At 31.8% G+C, this 22,822-nt stretch overlaps 3 protein-coding genes across 3 annotated transcripts; 2 read left to right on the top strand and 1 right to left on the bottom strand.

The window, feature by feature from the left end:
* Window positions 1-5,618: 5,618 nt before the first annotated feature.
* On the top strand, window positions 5,619-10,918 carry LOC145574362 (putative methyltransferase PMT26). Its single transcript, XM_081632132.1, has 9 exons — window positions 5,619-5,924; window positions 6,445-7,505; window positions 7,591-7,740; window positions 7,992-8,262; window positions 8,382-8,492; window positions 8,620-8,794; window positions 9,668-9,940; window positions 10,035-10,229; window positions 10,332-10,918. Exons 2-9 carry the CDS (start codon window positions 6,480-6,482, stop codon window positions 10,558-10,560), a joined length of 2,430 nt encoding a protein of 809 aa, XP_081488258.1. The 5' UTR covers window positions 5,619-5,924; window positions 6,445-6,479; the 3' UTR covers window positions 10,561-10,918.
* Window positions 10,919-12,363: 1,445 nt separating this feature from the next.
* LOC145575081 (nuclear transcription factor Y subunit B-7-like) lies at window positions 12,364-13,276 on the top strand. The gene has a single exon (XM_081633007.1). It carries the CDS (start codon window positions 12,364-12,366, stop codon window positions 13,081-13,083), a length of 720 nt encoding a protein of 239 aa, XP_081489133.1. The 3' UTR covers window positions 13,084-13,276.
* A 2,004-nt stretch (window positions 13,277-15,280) lies between these two features.
* LOC145576072 (gibberellin 20 oxidase 1-like) lies at window positions 15,281-18,366 on the bottom strand. Its single transcript, XM_081633860.1, has 3 exons — window positions 17,743-18,366; window positions 16,459-16,780; window positions 15,281-15,647 (listed from the first exon to the last, which is right to left on the bottom strand). The coding sequence occupies exons 1-3, from the start codon at window positions 18,282-18,284 to the stop codon at window positions 15,372-15,374; spliced, it is 1,140 nt and encodes a 379-aa protein (XP_081489986.1). The 5' UTR covers window positions 18,285-18,366; the 3' UTR covers window positions 15,281-15,371.
* Window positions 18,367-22,822: the final 4,456 nt, after the last annotated feature.

The following is a 22,822-nucleotide window of genomic DNA, read 5'->3' on the forward strand; positions in this document are numbered from 1 at the left end:
AGACACACAGCGGAAGACTATTTTTTAAAAACATTCAAAACGATTCAACTTAAAAGGTCAACCAAATGAAAGTAAAGTCAAACCAAACTTAAACGAAGTTAACCTACAACTTGGAACCATTGTAGGCCCTTAACAAAACCGAACCAATTCAAAACCTTTGCGTTAGTCTCACAAACATAATATAATAAAATAGTTAAAGCAATAAACACATCATAACTTATGAAAACTAGCATGATTCGCTCTTCACTCATGTCCATCATGAATATACTTCATCACCTGAAAAGTTTCTCTCTACTTGTTTCCACTACTCTCCATTAAAAATGGGTCATCATAGGACCAAAGTAAAGACAAGGCCAACAAACACACAACAATGCTGAGTACATAAGCGTAATTAAACACACTAACATGCTTTCACCTATTAACACACAACTCACCTCGTTGCACCTGTTTACAAGCACACAACATACAACATGACTTCTCAATTAAGTAATTAATTGATTCATTTAGCATTGATTACGCATCGAACGGGTTTCCTTCTAACGAGCCCCAATAAAGGGGTAATAACACAGGAGCTAACCGTGCCAGTATAAAATAACCACTCATAAGTGGCGGAATTCCTGCACATAATAATAAAAGGAAAATACAGCGTCCTGTACTCCCAATGAAAGTTATGGTCAAATATAAAGTCGCATAACTTCCCCCATATGTTCATACTCAAGGTATATACGTTCCAAGAGTTTTGGTGCGTAATCTCTTTCACTTTACGTTATTTACATATTATTAAACCTAGTGATGACTCTCAAACCATAATACAATCAAACATTATAATTATCCAAACAATTAAACATTCCAATTTAATTCTTGAATAATTAGTAACCATATAATATTTAATGTTGAACCCTTTTTAAATTTACCTCGGTGTCAAAGACACCTTAAACGCGTAATGCGCCATAATTCCTATCCCTCGGTGTTAGAAACATCTTAAGTGCACTAAGGCACCAATATGCAATTTATTCCTCGTGTACACAAACACTTATATAGCTCTTTTCTCATGCTTATAGCATCAATAAAAATTATATGAAGCATAGTAAAATTCCTTTTTAATATTCCAAACAAAATTAAACATTTAGTTTAATTAAACATGCTCTCTATCATGCCAATAATAAAAGTGTGGTTCATATATAACATGCCAAAATAACTATTTCCATTCAATAATCCATCACAAATAATTCATGTTTCATAATTCAATCACCAACATCAACCAAATAATAAATTCCAACCAAAAACTATCATGATACTAGTTGGAATCAATTATTCAAAGTTTGGCATGTTCCTACATCACCGCATAAAACTAAGTATGAGATCGTACCTTGAATACGATCTTAAAATCGCTACGACTAACAGAAATCACTTACTTGGAAGTCTCCTACAACCCAAAATCATAATATGGCATTACAATCTACTCCACACAAATTTCCAGCAATATATATGTAATACCCCTACTATTTTATTACTTTATCTATATATTTTATACTTCCTAATTATAAGTTTCGGGACGAAACTTGTTTTAAGGAGGGTAGATTGTAATACCCGAATATTTTATGATTTTATATATAGTTTATTTTTATTTATTAAATAACTTTCCTTTCTCATATTTTTATTTTAGAGTTCGGAAAGTTTTAAAACCCTATTTTAATTTAAATATGACTCTTTATTTTTCTTTAAGCGTATAAAAACTATTCTAACCCTATTAAGTTTTTGATACAATAATATTATGCAGCCGTTTTTATAAATATTTCCTAGCTTTTCCTTCTTTCTTTTTACTCCACTCTGTTCGTGGGTTTATAGTTGCAGCCTTCTATCAATCTTGGCTTTAGATGAGTTGTCTCCATGATCATTAATTGGTCAAACTAACTACTTTCATTCCAAAATTGAGTCATGTGCATAGTGGTGAATTGATGATCGAGCAGTGGAAGGCTTGTAGTAATCATGTCATGTGAAATTGCAGTATTGTGTTCTTCTATCTATTAGATCGGTGGAGTGTCTTGCTAATTTTGCCTAATTTTTGCTAAGGTAATCACACAGATTTATTTTAGAATTGTTTGTATAATTATTGCTTTATATTATTATTGTATAATTGGATATTCATATGCTTGAGTGTATATATATTTGATTGACGTATATAATTTTATGATATGATCTGTTTTAATTGTCTTGTTATTATTGGTATATTGATTGATTTGTGTTATATTTCTAGGGTTTTAATGTTGTTGCTATAGGGAGTATTGTTTTATTGAGGTTTTAGGGTTATTAATGCAGAGTATTATTTTGGGTTGAAAATTAATTAATTTTGGGTACTAGTATTAGCCATATAAGAGTTGAGATATTTTATGAATTGGGAACTTGTGCCAATATTGAGATATTATTTATTATCATGTGAAAGATTATTTGATCAAGTATGAGATCAAAAGGTTGAGAAATTATTATTTGTTCTTGGTTTGAGGCTCGGCGTTATAGACTTAGTCCTTGGCATGTTGGTAATGAGATAATGATCATGAGTTAAGAATGAGGTACAATCTTTATATTATTTATATTTTTCTATGGTCCCCTACAGTGGGAATTGGCCCGTATGTGGTCTGGTTCAAGGTGTTTTCTAATTATTGGGAGTATTCAAGTTTTTATACTTGTTGGTTTTATTCGAATTACCCATGTCCAAGGCTAGGTATAGAACAAAGAGCATGGCACACTTATTGGGTATGATTAGTTAATTGAGTAAAAGGGTTTGTATTATTATTCAAGGTTATTTTCAGAGTACAATGTGTAATGTAGTTTGAACTACATTGTTTAATTGAGCTAGTAATGTTGATTATTTTGCTATTCTTTGTATTCTGATATGTGGTGATTACTCAGCTTCTTGCTGACGTGTGTGTATTTTTGTTGTGCTACTTGTGTTTGTGGCCATGTCTTTTTCTTATGGTGGCCCTGCGACGATCTATTTTGGAACTTGTCCTTAATGGTGAGCAGACAAGATTATTTAGCAGGTTGATCAAATGATCGTAGCTAAAGGAGCTCAAGTGTTTCGATTAGTTTGTTATAACAAGTTTGTAAAGTTGTACAAATAGCTCACCTAGATTATTGGGTTGTAACTATTGGGATTTTGTAAGCCTTAGCACTTGACAGATTGTCGAGTGTGGCGGTAATACCTCCGATTTAGGTGTATGCTTCCGCAATTTTATTTAAAGGTTGTTTATTTTCCTTTATTTATTGTTTATTATTAGCTAGTAAATCGGGGGTGTTACAATATACTCTTATTAAACCACTCATAATTTAATTAAAACAAGCTGAAAATTAATTTAAAACCTCTTACTTTAATCCCAATTAATGGGTAGTCAAAATTCCTTCAAGAAACTTAATTTTTAGCTTACTAACAAAATTTCCAGCGATATTAATTCATGAAAACTTGCTGTAATTATACTTTAAAACCCTCGAATTAAAGGTTTAAACCACCCCAAATCATATTCCTTCAATAGTCAATTATTTACAAATCTAGGGTTTCAAATTTGGGGCTTTTTAATTAAAATTAAAATCTGAAAATTAATTTGCACCATACTTAAAAATCAATCATCATAAAATCATCACAAAACTCATAATCAATAATTAGATTTAGGATTAAACAAAAGAAATAAAAAAAAGAATTAGAACAGCAACCACGGCACCACAGCCGACTGCTGCTGCTGGTGGCCGGCGACCCATCGGTGGTGTGGTGGTGGCCGGCGATGGTGTGTGCAAAAAGGGGAAGGGGAAAAAAAAGAAAAAAAATAAAAGAGAAGGGAGAGAAAGTTTACCTTGGGTATTCTCCACTCTGAGCAAAGTTTAATTTGCCCCCGTGTTGAATATTTATACTCCTTTCTCTAGAAATCATTCTTACCTAAAATTTCCCTTTTTATCTTTACTAATCCCTTTCCTAATAAAACTTTACTAAAATAAAACTTTTCTAAAATAAATCCCAACTTAATAAAATAATTAATTAAATAAAACTTTCCTTTTATAAAATATTTCCAAACTTATTTAAAATAAATAATTAAAATGCCATAAATAATTCATTTCAAATTATTTAAATACTTCACAAAATACTTATTTAAAAATAAAATACGTATAAAAATACAAGGTATTACAAAATATGTGAATGCATGAATATAATTATTGAGTGATTTGTTACCCATTTTTGTACAATTGTTGAGTGATTTGTGCCTAAAAGATCAATTGTTATTTCAAGCAATATAATAATGTAGCAAATAATCATACCTAGGCTATGTTTAGTTAAGTAGTTCAATTCTTTTTCCTTTTTTTGATTTAGTGCCTGTTCTCTTCAGCTCCAATAAGTTCTGTTCAGTTGAGCTCAACTCCAATCAGTTGAGCTCAGCTTCAATCACTTCAGCTCAATTTAGTAAATCAAAACAATCCCTTAATCTGGAATTTTTTTTTTCCCAAATTTAACTGTCTAATCTGACTAAATATCTCATATGTACGCTAATTCATGAGGGGGGAAAATTCAAGTGGTGTTTTTTTTTTTTAAAGATTTGTGTTAAATTGTTAATGCTTGTTGATTTTCTTTTGCCTATCGGTCAACCGCCTTGTAATTTCCAAATATGTATTTCTCATTACGGTATTAAAGATATTTCTTGAAAGAAAGTTGCACATAAGACGATAAAGTATGATATGAGATTTTATTTTATGCGATCAGATGGATCAAATAAGATCAATTAAACATACCCATAGTGTAATTACAGTTATCATCGGCTCTAAATGTTCAATCTTAAGTTTAATCACATTCTAAAGGAAAATAATTATCAAATGACAAAACAAGATAACTTAAAATTATAAATTGGACGACTTAATGATGTATCTATGTAGTAAAAGTTAGAAGTGTGTATGTCATCTTATTAAGTTGATAAAGTTTTGTAGGGTGAGTCGTAGAGTGAATTTCAAAATCTATAAGCTCGAGTTATTTTCATATCACAACCTCTATGGACAGTAATGTAGTTTTAGCAAGTGAGTTATTCAATTTTCAATTAAGTGTGGTCTTACTCAAATAAAGAGTCATTTTTTACATAGACCATGTTCTGTTCAGCTTAATTTCAGTTCAGTTCAGCTCCAATCAGTTTAGTTCAGTTCAGTTAAGTTCCAATCCAATCCAATCAGTTTAGTTTAGTTTAGTTTAGTTGTTTTTAGTAAATCGGAATAGGCCCATAGTATCTTAACTATAAGACAATTAGTTTATCATCATGAAAAATACATAAATTATTTTCAGACCGGATCAAATAAATCAAATTAGAACCAATTTTATATCATTAATTAAAATTCAAATAAATTCTATCCCTCTCAAATATGAGTCGAGTAATTTGAATTAGTTTAATTTTATTGAATACCTCGATTTGCAAGTTATGTGTCAAAAAAAGATTTGCAAGTCGAAAGTTTTTTTATTTTTATTTTTATTTTTTTTAAGGAATAATTACAGATTCAATGAAAAATTCCCTACTTTCCTATATTGGCCATCTTTTCCCTGCAAATTTACGCCACCTTCATTTACCCTTTTTTGATTTTTTCCCCTCTCACATTATCACCATCAAACCCCAAAAACCTCAACAATATTTGTAAAATTCTTCCTACCTTCAAATTCAACTGATTCAAAAACCTAAACCCCAGATCAATTATTAAATTAAAAATCAATAACCCCATTTTTAATTTAATAAAATACAATTACTACCCAGAATTATTTCCTTATATTTATCTTCTTTCTGCTGCTCTTCAGTATTCACACACTCACTAGTAGCTTCCATTCTCTCTCTCCTCTATTAGAGAGCCAAAATTATAGTATGAATCAATTTTTTTATTAGTTTTTTTTCCTACCCAGATCCAATCAGGTACGCCCCATTTCCCTAGATCTTCTATGTTTTTTTTTTTGGTGCATAATTGTACTAATTTATGATTATTGAATATAATTTACGATCTGGGTATCTGTTAATTTTATTGTATTTTGATGATTCAGCCGTTAATTGCTGAATTCGATGTTATTAATGTCATAATTGGGTGTTTTTGAGTGGATCTGTGTAGCTTGCATAATTAGTGGAATTTAGTTTATAAACTACGGTTTTGAATGTTATAGAAATCATTGTTAATTGGTCTGTCTGATATATATTGAAAATTACTCCGTATAAGATAAGATTTATGATTGATGCAAATATTGTTTTTAGGGTGATGTATAGTGTATGTTATAGTGTAAAATTTGGTTGTTATGGAATTTTATACAATATGATTCAGTATCGAATGGGGTTTCTCCAATTTTGTGAAAGGAGTAGTATGATGCAATGAAGATAATGTGTGTAGGTTCACTAGGGTTTTGGAATGATGATAATTTAAGTTGATTTGCTATAATTGAAACAGGATTTATAAAAGTTTGATTAAATAGAATTAAAGGGATGGCGACGGGGAGGTATACGAGGATTGATACAAAAAGACCGTCCTCGAGCTACTGTTCCACGGTGACTGTGGTGGTTTTTGTAGCTCTTTGTTTGGTTGGGGTATGGATGATGACGTCGTCATCGTCGGATATTTCAACTCCTAACATAGATGTGCCCCAGGAAAAGCAAAAAACCGAGGTGAAACAGGATGTAGTGAAAGACAACAATGAGAGCCCTGCCCCTCAGTTTGAGGACAATCCGGGTGATTTGCCCGAGGATGCTACTAAAGGGGACAGTAGTGTTAAGTCACCTCCGGAGGAGAAGGGCAATAATGAAAGCTCCAATGAGACGCAATCTGAGGAAAAGCAAGAGGAGCAGTCAAAGGAGGTTGAAGAAAGTAAATCAGATGAGTCTAACAAGAGTGAATCAAATGAGGAAAGCTCGGAATCCAAGAAAGAAGATGGAACAGAGGGTGCAAAGACAGATGGCAATGGGAATGATTTTGGTGAAAAGAAGGAGTCAGAAGAAGGTTCTGGTGAGAGTAAACCAGAATCAGATGAGAATGAGAAGAAGTCAGAGGAGAGTCCTAGTGAAACGCAAGAAGAAAAGAAAGAGGAAGGTATAGAGGAGAAGGTGGAGCAAAAACAAGAAAATGAATCAGATGATAGTAGCAAGAAGGAAGATGGTGAGGCCAAAGAGCAGGGTTCTCAAGAGGTCTTTCCTTCTGCGGCTCAGTCAGAGCTTCTTAACGAGTCTGTCACCCAGAATGGTTCTTTCTCTACTCAGGCTGCCGAGTCAAAGAGTGTAAAGGAAGCACTAACTCCCTCAAGTCAACAGGAAGAGTTTACATGGAAGCTCTGTAACACAACTGCTGGGCCAGATTATATCCCTTGCCTTGATAATTGGGATGCAATCCATCACCTGAGGACTACTAAGCATTATGAGCATCGGGAAAGACATTGTCCTACTGAGCCTCCCACTTGTCTTGTTCCTCTCCCAGAAGGTTATAAGCGACCAATTGAGTGGCCAAAAAGCAGGGAAAAGGTAGACAACATGCAGCCATCACTGTGCAAATTTATTTTCTATTCTGTTCTTTTGTTAAAAGGGCCTATTTTGATGTCTTCTGCAGGTCTGGTACGCTAATGTTCCACACACTAAGTTAGTGAAGATTAAGGGGCACCAGAATTGGGTGAAAGTTAGTGGCGAGTACCTCACTTTCCCCGGTGGCGGAACTCAATTCAAGCATGGAGCTCTTCACTATATCGAGTTCATTGAACAAGTAAGCCTCCATTTTGCTTTTGAACAACTTTATGTGAACTGTCCTTGCTCTTGGGGTGTCTTCAGTGCATGTTTTAAAAAATACAGTAAAACAACAAAAATATTAAAAATCAGATGTGTTTGCTTCAATCAGTAATCTATTATCTATAAGTCAATTTGGAAGAAAAAATATATTGCGGTTAATATGATTATACCTTTCTTAGTGTTATGCTTGCCATGCTGCTTATTGTGGTATCTGTGATATTTCCATAGATGTTACCTGATATTGCATGGGGGAAACGTTCACGTGTTGTGCTGGATGTTGGATGTGGAGTTGCCAGCTTCGGAGGTTTCCTTTTTGAGAAAGATGTGTTGACCATGTCATTGGCTCCAAAAGATGAACATGAAGCTCAAGTGCAGTTTGCTCTTGAACGAGGGATTCCAGCCATATCTGCTGTGATGGGAACACTGAGACTGCCCTTTCCTGGGATTGCTTTTGATATTGTCCATTGTGCTAGGTGTAGAGTTCCATGGCATGCAGAAGGTAGTTTTAGCATATTTGTCTTGTAAATGATTTCTTTTAGGCAGACTGTTCTGTGTTGGAGTTTGGCCATATTCTCACTTCAGCAATTCAGTATAATTATTTAAATTCTTGTGTCGCAGGTGGAAAACTTTTGCTGGAACTAAACCGTCTGTTGCGTCCCGGAGGTTACTTTGTATGGTCTGCCACTCCAATATATCAGAAGCTTGAAGCAGATGTTGAAATTTGGAATGGTAAGTTATGAATCAGTGTTGTTCGTTAGTTAATGATTTTCGCAGTTGATTTTAACATTACAACTTTGCTCCTTGTCAGTAATTGATTTTAAAAATTTTGCCAAATTTATCCGTTTCTTATTCACAGCCATGTCTAAACTGACCGAACAATTGTGCTGGAAACTCATTAAGAAGGAGAAAGATACAGTGAATCTGGTTGGTATAGCAATATATCAAAAGCCATTTTCTAACGAGTGTTATGAACAGAGGTCACAGAATGAACCCCCATTGTGTGAGCAATCTGATGATCGTAATGCTGCCTGGTAATTTCTTGGTCTTTTTTGTTTTCGTATTTATTTATCTATCTTATGTTTGGGATGCCTAAGATAATTTTAGGCAGTGGCAGATCCAAAATTGATCCATGTGGTTTTGGAGTTGTTCGAACACAACACCAAAATACATTTTAGGGACAAGGTTTGACGCCTGCTGTCACTGGAAATATGGTTTTTCTGGGAAACAAGAAGCTTTTGTTTTTTTTTTTTTTTGGGGGGGGGGGGGGTGGGGGAAGCCTTTAATAGCACTACAATTGCCCAACATGTAATCCATCCACTAAAAAAAGCATACAAAATTAATTCATATTGATGAGTAGGATTTTATTCATTTTCTCGTTTATCCCTAATAAGTGGGTCACACAACGGATATACAAAGTGATAAAATTTATCAATTAGTAACTTTTGATTTTCCAACAAAACAGGTTATTTTTTATTAAGGCTTTTGAGCATCATAGCTTACAAAGGTGAGGCATAAATTTCTATTGTTGATGTCTAATTATATAAATACTATAATAAATATCACATCAATTTAAAATTTCTTAAGTCACAGAGTATGTCTTTGACACAAATGCCTCAACCTTTTCAGCTATGATGATAGAAAGCTTTGTAAAAAATAATTGGAGAGCTAAGAATATAATTATAAAAACAAAAGAGAACTGAGAGAGGTAGTGATCAAGGGTTCATCCAACTGTCCAAGTGGTTTTTTTCCCATTGTCAGTGCATGGAACTGGACTTTGTTGATTCTTTGCATTAGGTTATGTTTGTACCAAGAATTTGCCTCTATTTTAGGCTCTAGTATGTATATGTATCATTTTAGTAGCTGCGAATTTCTCAGCTTAGAATGCCCACTTGGATCTTTTGCAGGAATGTCCCCTTACAATCATGCATGCACAAAGTACCAGAAGGTGAAACTGAGCGCGGGTCTCAGTGGCCAGAGCAATGGTCTGCCAGACTGCAGAAACCACCATACTGGTTAACTAGTTCCCAGGTTGGTGCTTATGGTAAGTCAGCACCCGAGGATTTCACTGCAGATAATGAGCACTGGAAACATGTGGTTAGCAAGTCATATCTTAATGGCATGGGTATCAGCTGGTCCAATGTGAGAAATGTGATGGATATGAGAGCTGTCTATGGAGGGTATGTCTCATTTACTAATCTTTTAATTTTTAAGTTTTGCCTATATTATTCTCTTGTGAGAATAAGTGCATAATAATTCTATTGTTATCCACAGATTTGCTGCAGCTCTGAGAGACTTGAAACTCTGGGTCATGAATGTGGTGACAGTAGATTCACCCGATACACTTCCTATAATATATGAACGTGGTCTGTTTGGGATTTATCATGATTGGTGCGAGTCATTTAACACTTATCCTCGATCTTATGACCTCCTTCATGCCGATCATCTCTTCTCCAAAATTAATAAGAAGTATGTACCATGAGTAAAGTTTGAGTACTAATTATACCGTAAAACTTATCTGATGTGATTATGCTAACTCTGAATCACCTTTTTGCGATCTAAATTCTGTAGGTGTAACATGCGAGCCTTGGTTGTGGAGGTTGATAGGATCTTAAGACCAGAAGGTAAGATCATTGTGCGTGATAACGTTGAGATCATCAATGAGTTGGAGACAATGTTCAGATCTATGCATTGGGAGATCCGGATGACCTATTCCAAGGACAAGGAAGGTTTGTTGTGTGCCCAGAAAACAAACTGGCGGCCCGAAGAGGTTGAGACCTTGAAATATGCTCTCATGTAAGATATCTGGTCTCTGGAAAGGATCTCCCGCGCATTTTGATTACTTGATTAGGTATTCTTTCAGTTATTTAATAGTTGCAAATTGCATTTTGTATTAAACTGTAATTTTTTGCTCCTCCCCTCCCTCAAAAAAAAGGAGAAAGTTCTTGGCGTTTAGGTCTCGTCTCCCCCAAACCCTTAGTGGGTTAATTGTAACATTATAGTAGTTTCTCGATGAGGATATATTGATTTTCTGCTAGCATATAGCCACAAAACTCTGCGTAAATGTTGATAATTTAGTTTCTTTGTCATAGTAAAATAGTATTGTAAGCATAATATTAATAGTTATCGCGCAAATTATGATTCATTTATTTTTGTAACTGAGCTCTGTCTGCTCCTACATGGATCTTTGTCATCTGCACTTTTGCAAGTTTTTTATATGGTCTGAATGAAAGTTACTACTTGTCCATCCAAAAGACAATTATAGGGAGTATGGTGGTGAATTAAACACCTTTCATTCTGTGATAGCTAATTGCATTCAAAAGCTAATCTACAGCCATGAAATTGTAGGCTTTCGGGGTTTTGTATCGGAGGCAGTAATTTCTGCTCCTGCATTATTAGCAGGCTGATATTTCTAAACTCATGTGGAGCAACAAGAAACGATGTCTGAAAACCTACTAATAACCTCCAAATTTGGTCAAATTATATAACCTTACTCTGTTTGTTCATTGATCTTACTACAAATTACTCATATAATTGACCAATTATTATACTTTTAGCTGGTCCACTTGATCCAGAATCTGGACACAAAACTACAAAAGGATTGCCAAATCTGGATCTAAATCCAATCCAATCCAATCATATTTATACAATTGGATCTAAACTGACAGCTAATGAACTCTTGTGTCCTGACTCATGGGTTCCGATTGCTTAATTTTGGACTTGCTTGTTTGTAAAGGAACGTAAAAGACAAAAGTATACTTCAGCCGTTTTCCTTTCAGTTGTAATGATTGTTTTCTTCTGACTATATACATTGACCGTTAATATATTTAATTGGATTAGAAAAAGTCGATAATTTGAAAATATATACATTGAAATTACTCTATTGTATCTTTCTCTTGGAATTTATAAATAAAATAAAATATACTTGTATACTAGCATTTTGTCTTTCAAATAGTGACATGTCATATTACTCCCTATATTTATATCATTTCGACTTTCTCCAATTCTTAACTCACTTATGTGACACTCTATTTCCAAATAAACATTTATTAATAATAATATACAAGTACGAGATAGACTATTAATATTAGACAACACGATAGGGAGGAATATTATATTTTGGATTTTTTTTTGACACAATTTTTTGGATTAAATTAGCACTACATACTATTCATGTATATCCTTTACATGTTGAATCGCATGCCTTTTTTTAATTCTTCTAAAATCTTGCCTCAAATGTCTACATAATCTTACATATTGTACGGAAGTACGGCTAGTAAATTATCTAATAATGCTACACTAACTACACAAAAACAAAAATAAGTTAAAATTAGGTCATATGGAATGCTGATTATCAACATTAATAGGTAAATTAGGGCTCTTAATAGAGAGCGAGTCCCACGGTCAAAATTAACCAAACACTTACCACTTCACTTGCCTTTTTTTTTTGCTTTTTTTGCCATTTAATCACAACCCAACATTTCTTATATTATTTTCGTCCTAATTATCACTAATTCAATTTTCTCAAATAAAAAAATAATTAATACTTGTGAAACATAACAAGTAAACAAACAAAAATAAGAAAAAAATAATTAATATAGACATGGATGGTGAAAGTCTAAGGATCAAGCAAGATAGAATCAAACAAGAAAGCCCTGATAGCCCTTGTTCTAAGAACAATAGCAACAACAACGACGACAACAACAACAGCAACGACAACAACAACAGCAACAACAACAACAACGCGAGTAATAAAGAGCAAGACCGGTTTCTCCCTATAGCTAATGTAGGGAGGATCATGAAAAAGGTTATTCCGCAAAGTGGGAAAATCTCTAAGGACGCAAAAGAGACCGTTCAAGAATGTGTTTCGGAGTTTATAAGCTTTGTCACGGGGGAAGCCTCGGACAAATGTCAAAGAGAAAAGAGGAAGACTATTAATGGTGACGATATTATATGGGCTATAACAACCCTTGGTTTCGAGGATTACGTGAATCCTTTGAAAATGTACCTTAATAAGTATAGAGAAATTGAAGGGGAGAAATTAAATGTTCCTAAGCAGCAAAGATCAAATGATCAATTTTCGCAACAACAACATAATCATCAAAGGTTACTACAACAACACCAACAACATGACCGATTTCAACAAGTTGATCAAGGGTTATCACCTTATGCTACTAGTATATATTCTTCTACAAACCCATTGTTACTTCCTCAACCATCTTTTCCGGTACCGGAGCAGCCGTTTTCTTTGCCCTTCTCACCAAATTCTATTCAAAAGAATTACCAACACCAAGATCAAATTGATTCAGTTGGCCATTGGTGAAGAAGAGGAAGTAACTTGCTCTTGAATTTTTGTTCTTAAACTTTTTGGTATTTTTTTTTATTGTTTATTTTTTTATATTTTTTTTCACTATGGAATAATAGAATGTGATACACAGCAATATAGTATAAACATATATATATATAGAAGAGGGAAACAACCACATATATTTATTTCAAAGAATTAAGAAATTCAAAATTTATTAGTTCTTCATTGTTTTTTTAGGCCTTGTTTGGTTGAACAAAAAAAAAAATGGGGGAATTGAAAAATCATGGGAATTTAGAAATTGGGAGTTTGTTTGGTTGGCTATAAAAAGTGAAATATGTAGGAATTGCAAATTTATGGGAATTTCCAATTCCTACAAAATGTGGGAAATAAATTATCAAGGACCCCTTGGTAACTCAAAATTCCCATGAATTGCAATTTCTTTTATAGCAACCAAACAAATTTATGCAATTCCTAGGAAATTGAATGTGGGAATTTAATTCCAATGAAATGCAATTGCCTATGAAAAATAAAATCCCATATCAACCAAACAACACCTTATTTTTCTTAATCCTTATGTAGGGAGCCATGTATTTTGATTAACACACAAAGAAGTTAGAATTATGGTGTGAGTAAAGATTGAAGGTATTTATAAAAATTAAAACATTAATTTTTATTCCAGGTTTATTTAGTATCAATAAGTTTATTATGGAATTTTTCCGACTAAAATCCACGAGATTGAAGACGAATTACACCAGCAACAAAAATCCGATGTGCATGTGCTTCCACAGTTTCTACCACCTGTGACTTTAATAACCTTACACCATTTCTTTTAGTATGGTCCATTTTAACCGATAGTCTTACCAAGGTGTACTAATTGGAATAGAAGGTGATATGGTTAAAGGTCTATTCATACATTATCTTATTTGTTGATACTTATTGGTTTGTGCACAAGTACTTGTAACGAGATAAGACGTGTTGGGTTTTCTCGGTTATTTTGTCATGCTTGATTTGTACATTTTTTTTTTGTTTTATCAATAGAAGATGTTTTGAGATGGATTGACACTCTAAATTTGAGTCTTTTCTTTCATGTGTTTTATAAAGTTTTTTATCACAAATTTTCACTTTTTTCTTTTTAAGGGTTTAGTGCAGGTATGCCCAACAGAGAGTGGACATGAGAGGATAGGAAACACACTAATTATTCATGGATTGTAGAAAGGGGTTGAGAAGCAAATTAAAGAGGTAGATATTGATAAAATTATTAGGAGATAGATGAATGTAAGATAAGTAGTAAAGAAATGGAAACACGATATTTAACGTGGGAAGAATTGTAAAAAAATCCAAAAACGACGAGCACCGAAATAATCCACTATCTGAAAATAAGATATTACAAGAAAGGATAGTGGATCAGGGAGATTTCGTGTGTAAAAACTCCGATCGTGATATGTATGGAATATGGAGGGACACTAAAAAAATGTATAGTATCGGAGTATTAGAGGATATGTAGGTGGATACTTGCTCCCAAATGATGCCCAACACCACTATTTATAGGTGATCTATGGAGGTGAAAGAAGTGCGTGAAAAATTCTACACACATGCTCTTTAAATTGCCACATACATTTAGAATCTTCATGACCATTCACCAAATTCTAAATTCTTCCACAATTCTCCATCAATTTCTCAATAAACGAGAATTTTCTTAATTTTTGAATACCTTCAGGCATAATTAATTGGGTTTATGGGACTTGGGCCACACTAACCCAACATTAGATAACGAAGCACCTCACCACTGTACTCCTTTGTTTTTTTCCTTTTGCCTAGGAGTAAGCTACTTCTAAGAATTTCCCTTGTGTTTATAAGAGAAGTGTAAGTATATGCCCAAAATATATAGAATGTGCACGACATATATAGAAAATTCTCCCCCGCGTTAATCACATTAATGCAGTTGCATACATGATCAGTGTAAAGAAAACCAAAAGCACCTCTAAAAGCCCTCATGGTCCAAGTACAATACTTTATAGTACAAGCATGGCAAATTCAAACAAATAATGAAAGAGCTCAATTTTGATTCGATATTTTTTTTTTTTCTTCTTAAACCTACTAAATAAAAAAGAAAAAAATTCCAAGACTTTTTTTATTTTTTATTATTATACAATGCGAAGATGACATTACATGTAGACGTAACAAACATACAAACCAAAATGAGAAAGACAAATTCTCCAACATCATTCCATTTTATTTTGCATTGTACTTAATTATGAGCCTAGTAGCTTAAAAAGAGGTAAATAAAAAAAAAAAAAAAAAAATTAAGGCAAATTAGAAGAGGGTAACCACTGGAAAAAGCTTTGAAGGGTAGTAACATCAGCTCTGTAATGAAATTGGGTAAATTCCATCAAATGAGGCCATTTAAAATCAGGGTATCTCCTAGACTTTGTCCCTTCTTCTCTGTGAATCAGATCTTGTGGGGGCCTCACTATTTTGTCTTCTTTTGGATTCACAAAGAAAACCAATGATTTTCTCTCTTTCATCTTGTTCACCACTGCCCTATGCAAGCAACTCTTGTATCTCCCATTAGACAATGCCTACACACATGCATACAAACAATTTTACAATCATACTATACGCTAAAAATATATATGGAGCTCTCTTTTTTAGGTTACATTAATTATGCATGAAATTTATGCAACTCATCAATAATCTCAAAGTACAGGAAATGATCATCATTCAATCATTCATCAATGTCTATTCGGCCATGTTATGACAACCCAATCTTTTGTTTAAACTTCATCTTTTTAATTCCGTGAATGATTTGATCATCTCAAAATATTCTTTAAATTCCTAAGTGTATGCATATCTGTACAATCGTATACATTATACATAAAATATCTATCTTTATACGGCGCATATTTGTTAACTTTAGGTTTAATTTGATCTTTGAGTAACACTGCAAATTTTATGATTTTAATCAATAAAGTCAAATAAACCTTTAAATTTTTTGAATGGAAAAGAGAAATTAAAGCATCACCCATGTAATTAAATCAATTACTGTTACCGTCAATAATTTTCCAAGCAACTTGGCAAATTGCTACTACTATGTACCTAAAACAATTTATAGTACTACGTTGGTGATTTGTTCACATTAAACTAAATATGGCCTATTTTAGAGTACAAGTTTATAGTACTACGTTGGTGATTCCAAAAATCATGTCATAGTTCAAACAATTATAAACTTAGAAGAATTAGGATTTATGAAGTTGACAAGTTGTATCTTGTATATATAAATGAATATTTCTCATGCGTGAATCACAAAAAATGGTCAAGTCAAGTGTGGACATAAAATAATAGAAATTCATATGTATGTTGCAATTTAAAAAGAACGGATGAAATCTTTACCATGAAAGTGTCTCCTATGTTAATAACGAAGGCATCTTGTCTAGGTCGAACAACTTGCCATTTATTGTGAGCAAAAACTTCAAGGCCACCAACCTGGTCTTGGTGTAGAATGGTCAAAGAAGTCGGGTCACAATGCGGGCCTGTGCCAAAGGTTAGGCTTGGTTCATTGCATGGTGGGTATGAGTTGCATCTAAATAGTGAGTTTCCATCTTCAAAAAATTTCCTAAAATATTGTCTTTCAATTCCCAAACTTATTGCTAATAGCTCAAATATTACTAGAGAGAGATCCTTCATGGCTTCACAATACCTTTGGTACACCCACCTGCGGGTACGTGAATAGTGCACATACAATGCGATGTTTAGTCATGATATATAAAATATATGAAAAAATAATGATAATGACTATAAGGATCGGATAAGTACACTTAATTTTACATTTAACCAATTAAGACCTATATATACTTGAACATCCAAATGGGTCTATTTTAAGAGTACATTATTTTATTATTATATTTAAATTTAAATTTTTTGATTAAGACATATTGGACACATGGTGACTTGTGAGTTTTTAGTTTATAATTTATGTTCTCGAAAGCTAAAAACCATAATTGAAACTAAAAAAAAAAATAATAATAATAAAAAAATTAGGACTTGTTATCATTGTTGCGGGTTATTAAGGATTATTTTTTCCCCTAAGTGATCCAACTGTTATGAAACAAGAAATGGTAGGGTATAATTGTATTTACAACCAATTTTCAGCTTTTTGATTGATATAAGTTGTAAAGTAGTAGTGTACTTGTAACTAGTCATAAAGCCACACATACTCCTTATAAGAATCATGTTTATTTGTTTAAAAATCAGCATAATTATTTTAAGTAGCATTACATTAACTTTTTTTACATTAGTTTCTCTTTTATTTTTTTAAATAAATGAATTAATGTTAAGCTCATTACTTTATTTAAGTATTATACACTCTGTTCATTTCAAATTAATTGTAATAATAATTTGCTTGACTTTTACACTATCTTTGTATTTACTTTGACAGCATATTTACCTTGTAGAAAAAATATAAATATTAATAGATAAAGTATTGTTATATTAATTAGTTTCATCATATACTCTTATAAAGTTATACCCGAGTAATATCAATTTAATTATGATCCTTTAACACTATATTTAAAATAATAATGGTCAAACTTTTACAACGAGAAACTTAAAAGTACGTCAGATTATCGTAATTAGTTTAAAACAAAATAAATGACACGTATATACCAACAAACTTACCCTGCATATTCAAAGTCCTCTCCTAATGAAGATTTGATATAATCAAACACTATAGGATTATAAGAGTTCATCAAACCACCTTGATCATCAACATAATTGTAGCCAAAAGAGAAAGTCTCTTTCCAAGGAAGTTGTTTAGAAAATCTATGAGCATGGGCACCAGAATAGCCCCACATTTCTCCTTTGTTCCTCTGAACCCTTAATTTCTTATCCAAGGGCAACTTGAAGAGTCCATCCATTTGATCATGGGCAGCCCCAATGAGGCTCGAATCGACTCGATGATTAGTGACTTGGAAGAACCCATGGGTTAAACATGCCTTATTGATCAACTCAGCAGCATGTTTGATGGCCTCTTCATCACCCCTAAAGAAGCCATCCAAGTCCACCAATGGTTCATTGAGCATATCATTGTTGTTTTCTTGTTGTTGCATCGAATCGAACCCGGCCCAAATGAACTCTTTTGGTAACTTGGGTTGGTTTTGCATCATTGATGGATCAAACACTATGCTCTCATTTGAGCTCATAATGCATGATGAAGACATATTTTATAAAAATATGCTTAGTAAAGTAGGTTTATAATTTGATTGGAAATGTATATATTTATATATATGTGTTAAGTACTAAATTTGGTACAATTTTTAAGTGAATTAAATGATAAAATATGGGTGCTATACTGCTATTTATAGGGGAAAATTCTAATGAAAAATTAAATAAAGGGGGCCAACCATTGTGGTCCATTGGGAAGTACAATATAATGAAAAGAGGTTAAAGAAGATGAGGTAAGACTAAAAAAGATTGGAAGATAAACAAACAAAACCTACATTTACTTGGTCACTCTTATCTTCCACTAGACAACAATGCAAGCCCTTGGATTTTGCAGCACATTTAATCCTTTTCTTGCTCTTCTAATTCATGTGTGTTTTTGTCCAATTGTGTTCTCTTGTTGCTATTTGAAAACTTGCTTCTTCCCTAGGGCTCCCTCTTTAAGTGTATATATATTTATATCCCTCACTCACGTAACCTCTGACGAAAATTGATGATTTTGCGATTGAATCGGTGACTATTAGTTTGGACTGTTCTTTAATTCGGATAAATTGTACGTCCGAATGAAAAACATAATAATTGTTATCGTATCAAATTTCGTGAAAATGATTACATGTGATATATTACAGAATTATTATGAAATAAATTGATAGTTTTTCATTGTTTAGAAAAAAAAAATTATTGTACAACAATAATACACTCCCATTGTCCCAAGCATTTCACCTCACTAATAGCCCTAATAAGAGGAAGATGAAAATCAAAACCTTAGGGCATATTTATTATTGTTTTTTTATTTTTATTTTAATTAATAAACCAATTTAAAACAGAAAAACTAGAAAAAGTAATTTCACTTTTCTGCTATTAGTTTTCTAAATGATCACAATTTCAATAGAGTTGACTAACTTTTAATTCTACATACGACATAATGACATGTGTATTATATGACTTTCATTAAAAAAAAAAACCACTATAGTGATTGATAGAGTATAATTAAAACATATTCCTAGGCATCAACCATGAGATTAAGCTTTTGGTTGAGTTGGTTCTCTAACAGTGATATTAAACGAGCCTTAGCTTTTCACTTCCTTTATTTATGTTGCTACTCATATTTATTCATTTCCTTTATTTTTTTTCCACATTTGTTATCGCAGTATGATTAATTAATTGTGTCCATTATTAGCCAAAATTAAATAATTAGGGCCTTAAACTAATTGACCTATGTGTTAAATATGATTTGAATCATTCGAATTGACCATTTGCTTTAATGGGGCGGTATTATTTGTGCATGTTGAAAAGGAAATGTCGTGCTAACAATTCAAAATATGGTGTGCTATTAAATGCCAACTATCATTTGGATAGTTGAGTAGCTTCAAGTATTTCATTACATATACTACGGAGTAATATACTAGTTATAATGAGACAATTTTTATTGTAATTTATAGTAATAACAATATTTACAAGACAGATTTTATAAAGCCTCACATGTTTTTTTTTTTTTAAGCATATACTACAAGTATTTACTACAGTATTATAGATTACACGAAGCATTCTACTTGCATTATAATCTTGAAAGAATATTTCAAATAGGACAAATGGACAATTAAAAGAAGTGTATTTTTTTTGAAGGAATTAAAAAAAGTGTATTAGTGTAGGAAGTACAGTATTGATAACATGAATTATAAAAAAACGACTATACTCTTATATCCAAACAATTTAAAAAGAAAAAAGATTTTTTTATACAAACGAAAGGAATACTATAGTAGTAAATTTATTTTTATTTCTTTCAAAAAAAAAAATACGTCAAAGAGTATTACAAAGCATAATCTTTTTCACAAATTTTTATATGTGGCTGATCACATCGTATGACCAGTCATCATATAGAATTACTTTGTTAGTATTATAGGAATTATGTAGGCATATATAATGCGGCAAGCCACAAACAAAATGTGCTAATATGAAATAATAATAATAATAATAATAATAGTAGAATCTTTTCCAAAAAAAAATTGTCAGGACTTAGGAGTCTTGGGACATATTGTACAGCATATTAAAAACAAAAGGAAAACAAAAAACAAAAGAAATTGCTAGAGTTTGATAAATAGAGTACAGTACAAATCTTTACTAGTACTAACGAACACATAAAAAACAAAACTATCACAGAATCGCCAATTACAGACTAACACGTACACCTTTCCACTTTTTCTTTCCTTTTGTGGAAAGGTCAAAACTCAAAAGAAAAGCATACCACTTTTTATTTATTTATTTATTTTTTTAAAGTATACCACCCGTTTAATAGAATGGAAAATTACACAATTATTATTAGGGGTTTTGCACAATTATTTTTCTTTTTTTTTTTCGTCCCAAATATCTCTTACCCAACACGAAACCACTATATATTGCTCTTTAATTTGCACAAGATGTTAAATTTTCAAGGACTATATGTTCAATACTGTTATATAAAGTATATAATATGAACCATAATTGCATTTTAAATAATGATATTTTTTTCATCTTAACTCAATAAGTTATTATTAATTAATTCTTATTAGAATAAGCCGCATTGAATCAAACTAAAAAATAAATGAGATCAAAACAAATAGTCTTAGAGATTTAGGGATTAAACGTTGAAAAAAATTAGGCTATATGGAGTAACACCTCATTAGGTAATAAGAGCACAAGCTAAATTAATATCTGAATTAAATTAGGCCATACGGGTGTGACATGCAATGGTTTATGACTTTGTTGTTTATACGCCTTAGATGAATATAACTTCTTCAATTTCCTAAGACCAAGTATTATTGTCTATACTCTTTGTAGATCGGATACGTGTGATATATATTACGAGTAAATCTCACTCGCCTAATTGTTAAGAGCAAGATAAGCGCAGTCTCATCTTAAGACTTTAATCTATTGCCACATCAGCTTTTTAGATTAAATTTAATTATTTTTTGAATTCATAATTATGTTAAGACTCCTTAAGACTCAATAAAATTTATCTCTTCAATCGCCCAGACTCATTTTTTATAGATAAATTAAATTATTAAACTTTTTTTTAAAAAAAAAAAAATTAATTGAGTGTTAAATTGAGTCTGAAGTTGAGTCTTGAAGTTTCAAGACTCCACTTCAAATTTTATTAAGACCAAACTTTATAAATGCTTAAAAATAATAAAGTCTAATCTTAAGACCGTAAAATTAGAAATTAATGATGTCATCTAAAATCTTATTAACACTTAGAGCTAATCTTGCTCTAAGGATCGGTATCTTTATCGTCAATGTGCCAAATATTTCTTCCTAGACTAGAATTTAAATATATAATCCGTTTTTTTTTAATCAATAATTTATCTTTTACGTTATGCTCACACTCTATTTGTCCTCAAATAATATATATATATATATATATATATATATATATATATATATATATATATATATATATATATATATATATATATATATATATATATATTTAAAAAAAAAAAATTGCTCGACCCAAATTTCTTGTTTTCAAATAGAAACTTTATGATCGATATTAAAATACAAATTAAATAATTTTTTATATCTTTTTTTATTTTATTTTATTTTTTCTTGATTGCAACCCCTTAAACCTATATGTGCACTTAAAAACGCGAATCAAACTTATAAGCCCTGATACCTTACTTACCTCACATTATACCCTCTATATAAATCTATTGATTCTTATGCATGCACTACTACAAAAATGACATAAGAAACCGGACAAAATAGGCCTAAGAAACCAGAAAAGGTGCGGTGCCTAGGTAGTAGGTCTCTTAGCCTAAGAAACTAAGGAAAATGGCCGGTTTCTTATATTAAGAAAAGAGATCAGTTCTATCACATAACCGGTCTCTTAGATCATTCCAATAACGGTAAAATAACAATGCAAAGAGACCAGTTTTAAAGGATCAATGGTTTCTTATTTCCCCATCTAAGACACCTGTGTTTAATGACTACCGGTCTCTTTGTGTATTATTTTTTTTAAAAAAATTATTTAATCATGAGTCCACGTCTTTAGTACTGTTGATGTAGCCGAGAAAAAAGCTCAACTAATAGCAAATTTTACAGATTTTTTTTTTTAAGTTACAGATGTATCTAATTAGAATTCAATGACTTAATTCATTGAAAGATGAAAAAAAAAAAAAAATCACAATCTAATATTTTTATATATAAAGGGGAGTTTTTTCCCGAGTTTTTAGAGAGCCACGTAGGATTTAATTTTTTTAGCGCGCCACATAGGATTATAAAGTTTAGTTGTAGCCAATTAAATAAGAGATTATTAATATATTTTACAATTAAATAATTCAAATGCCACGTAATCAAAATTGACAAATTATATTTTAAAGTTTAAATTAATTAAATATAAAATATTATATTTTGATATTAAGAATTTTATCTAAATATGCAACAAATTTTAGCACATAAATACAAAAAAATATATTTCAGAAAATTCAAACAAACCGTGCATCGCACGGGCTTCATCTAGTTGAGTACATTTTTATCTGAATACGAAAAAATACATAGA

Source organism: Chenopodium album, chromosome 13 (genome assembly GCF_948465745.1).
Source record: "Chenopodium album chromosome 13, dcCheAlbu1.1, whole genome shotgun sequence".
NCBI lineage: Eukaryota > Viridiplantae > Streptophyta > Magnoliopsida > Caryophyllales > Amaranthaceae > Chenopodium > Chenopodium album.

Excerpts from the sequence above, each read along its gene's own strand:
- LOC145576072 (XM_081633860.1), bottom strand. The coding sequence starts at position 18,284 with ATGTCTTCATCATGCATTATGAGCTCAAATGAGAGCATAGTGTTTGAT. Across the intron at positions 16,781-17,742 it reads GAGGACTTTGAATATGCAGG|GTGGGTGTACCAAAGGTATT; the intron begins GTAAGTTTGTTG and ends ACGTACCCGCAG. Across the intron at positions 15,648-16,458 it reads ACATAGGAGACACTTTCATG|GCATTGTCTAATGGGAGATA; the intron begins GTAAAGATTTCA and ends GCATGTGTGTAG.
- LOC145574362 (XM_081632132.1), top strand. The coding sequence starts at position 6,480 with ATGGCGACGGGGAGGTATACGAGGATTGATACAAAAAGACCGTCCTCG. Across the intron at positions 8,795-9,667 it reads GATGATCGTAATGCTGCCTG|GAATGTCCCCTTACAATCAT; the intron begins GTAATTTCTTGG and ends GATCTTTTGCAG. Across the intron at positions 9,941-10,034 it reads ATGAGAGCTGTCTATGGAGG|ATTTGCTGCAGCTCTGAGAG; the intron begins GTATGTCTCATT and ends TGTTATCCACAG.
- LOC145575081 (XM_081633007.1), top strand. The coding sequence starts at position 12,364 with ATGGATGGTGAAAGTCTAAGGATCAAGCAAGATAGAATCAAACAAGAA.